Raw genomic sequence first — 1747 nt, 5'->3', positions numbered from 1 at the left:
AGCTGCGTTTGGTCACCATGTTTATCACAACAGCAAGAGCAATGTAACCAGAACACTTGAAAAACAAGATGTTGTTTTAAAAAGGAGGAAAGTTTCATTTTTCTCCTGGTATCAGTTCCTTTTAGTGATGACCAGCCTGGCACTATAACAGTAGAGTAATGGCACACATACCTTGGTGGTAACCAAGAACTCTCTAATTAGACTTAAGATCCACTTGAAAAGAGGGAACTCATGTATGGTACTGGAAACCTCGCCAACTATGCAGGCCTAGTGAAGTCATGGATCTTGGAGGAAACCTATGGCCATCACCTTGCTAAATTAGCATAATCTCTAGCAACCATCTATGAATATTTGTCCTTTTTTTTCCAAGCCAAACTGTATCCAGCTTTATTAAAGATACTTTCCATAAACAATCATGGTTTTTTAGGCAGGACATGGGCAGACAGTCATTAACAGTATACAAGAACTTCCAAACTCCCTTCCTGTATAGACTACCAAAATCAGAAAGCCACTATAAAACCCAATGAGTCTTCATTCGATGCTTTGAAAAGGGGGAGAGCTTAGAGTGAGGGCTGACAGTTCACACTGAGGATGTTGTTTAACAACTTTTCACAACCCGACCCTGACTTTCAGGAAACCAAACGAACACGGCAGAATTATCAATCTGAAGATCCACAATCTTTTATAAAAGGAACCGCTGCTCTTTTGAGGACACAATGATACCACTGCAAAGTCCAAATTGCCTGATAGACCGGCAAAACCAATTTTGGGGGTCAGGTTTCAACAGGTCTCTGGTTTGAAGGGAGTTAAGTCTATGTTGATGGTCCAGGGGAGGAAGACACAGAAATGAATTTAGTTTCCCACACTAGGCCATGGTGGTCACATATGTCAACACCAGGATGTCTCCCCTGAGAGTTAAGAGGAGTCTTTCAAAATTAGCAGGGAAAGATGTTTTCCAACATCAACCATCATCAATCCAGCTTGGGAGACATTTTGTTAGTGACACATGTTCCTTCCCCCAAAAACAATGAAGTGTTCTGTGTGCTAACAACATAGCTTAAAAAAAAAGTAAAACAAAATTCTGCATTTTTATAAAACTTGATAAAAAATAGTACTTCAAACTGTACAGTCACCAGAAGTACACAGTTATCAAAAATGCACACATTTCACTTGGCATCTCCAGCACCTTCAGCTTTTTGTGCCTGGTCTGTTTTGGCGTCTCCGTTCTCTGCAGGATTATTTGCATCCTTCCCGGCATCGGCTTTCCCCTTCTTCCCTTTGGGGACCTTCTCTCCCTTCTTTGCAGGGGCCTTTTTAGGCTTGGGCTCTGACTTTGGAGGAACGAGTTTAGAAGACAACCTTGCAGATCTTCTCTGTGGCTCGTCCTTCACCTTGGCTTTATCTCCTTTAGTATCCCCGTCAGCCTTTCTTTTGGACATGGCGGCAGCGGGGGACGTCGGCACTGAACGCGGGAATGTGGTGGTGCGCGGGTTCGGTCCGTTTGGGGGTCATTCTGCTTCTTCACACTGCTCCGAATATTTGTCCTTATACTCATAGATAAATATAGTCTTCACCCCTCGTCAAAGAAACTTCTCTTTGCAGCAGATAAAGAGCATTACCCAAGATCACAACCAATCAAAATGCTGAGTTGAGTCCCTCAGTCCCTGTGGATATATCTACAGTACAACTTGCACACCTAAGGTTCAGGGATCATTGCAGAAGAGGGAAAGAAGGATTACGAAATACA

General features: G+C 42.9%; 1 protein-coding gene across 1 annotated transcript; it reads right to left on the bottom strand.

Annotated features, from left to right (window-relative positions):
- Nucleotides 1-610: 610 nt before the first annotated feature.
- LOC114680961 (non-histone chromosomal protein HMG-17-like) lies at nt 611-1454 on the bottom strand. Its single transcript, XM_037199213.1, has one exon. It carries the CDS (start codon nt 1437-1439, stop codon nt 1167-1169), a length of 273 nt encoding a protein of 90 aa, XP_037055108.1. The 5' UTR covers nt 1440-1454; the 3' UTR covers nt 611-1166.
- Nucleotides 1455-1747: the final 293 nt, after the last annotated feature.

This window comes from Peromyscus leucopus, chromosome X (genome assembly GCF_004664715.2).
Source record: "Peromyscus leucopus breed LL Stock chromosome X, UCI_PerLeu_2.1, whole genome shotgun sequence".
Taxonomy (NCBI): Eukaryota; Metazoa; Chordata; class Mammalia; order Rodentia; family Cricetidae; genus Peromyscus; species Peromyscus leucopus.
This window is presented reverse-complemented; position numbering and strand designations above follow the sequence as displayed.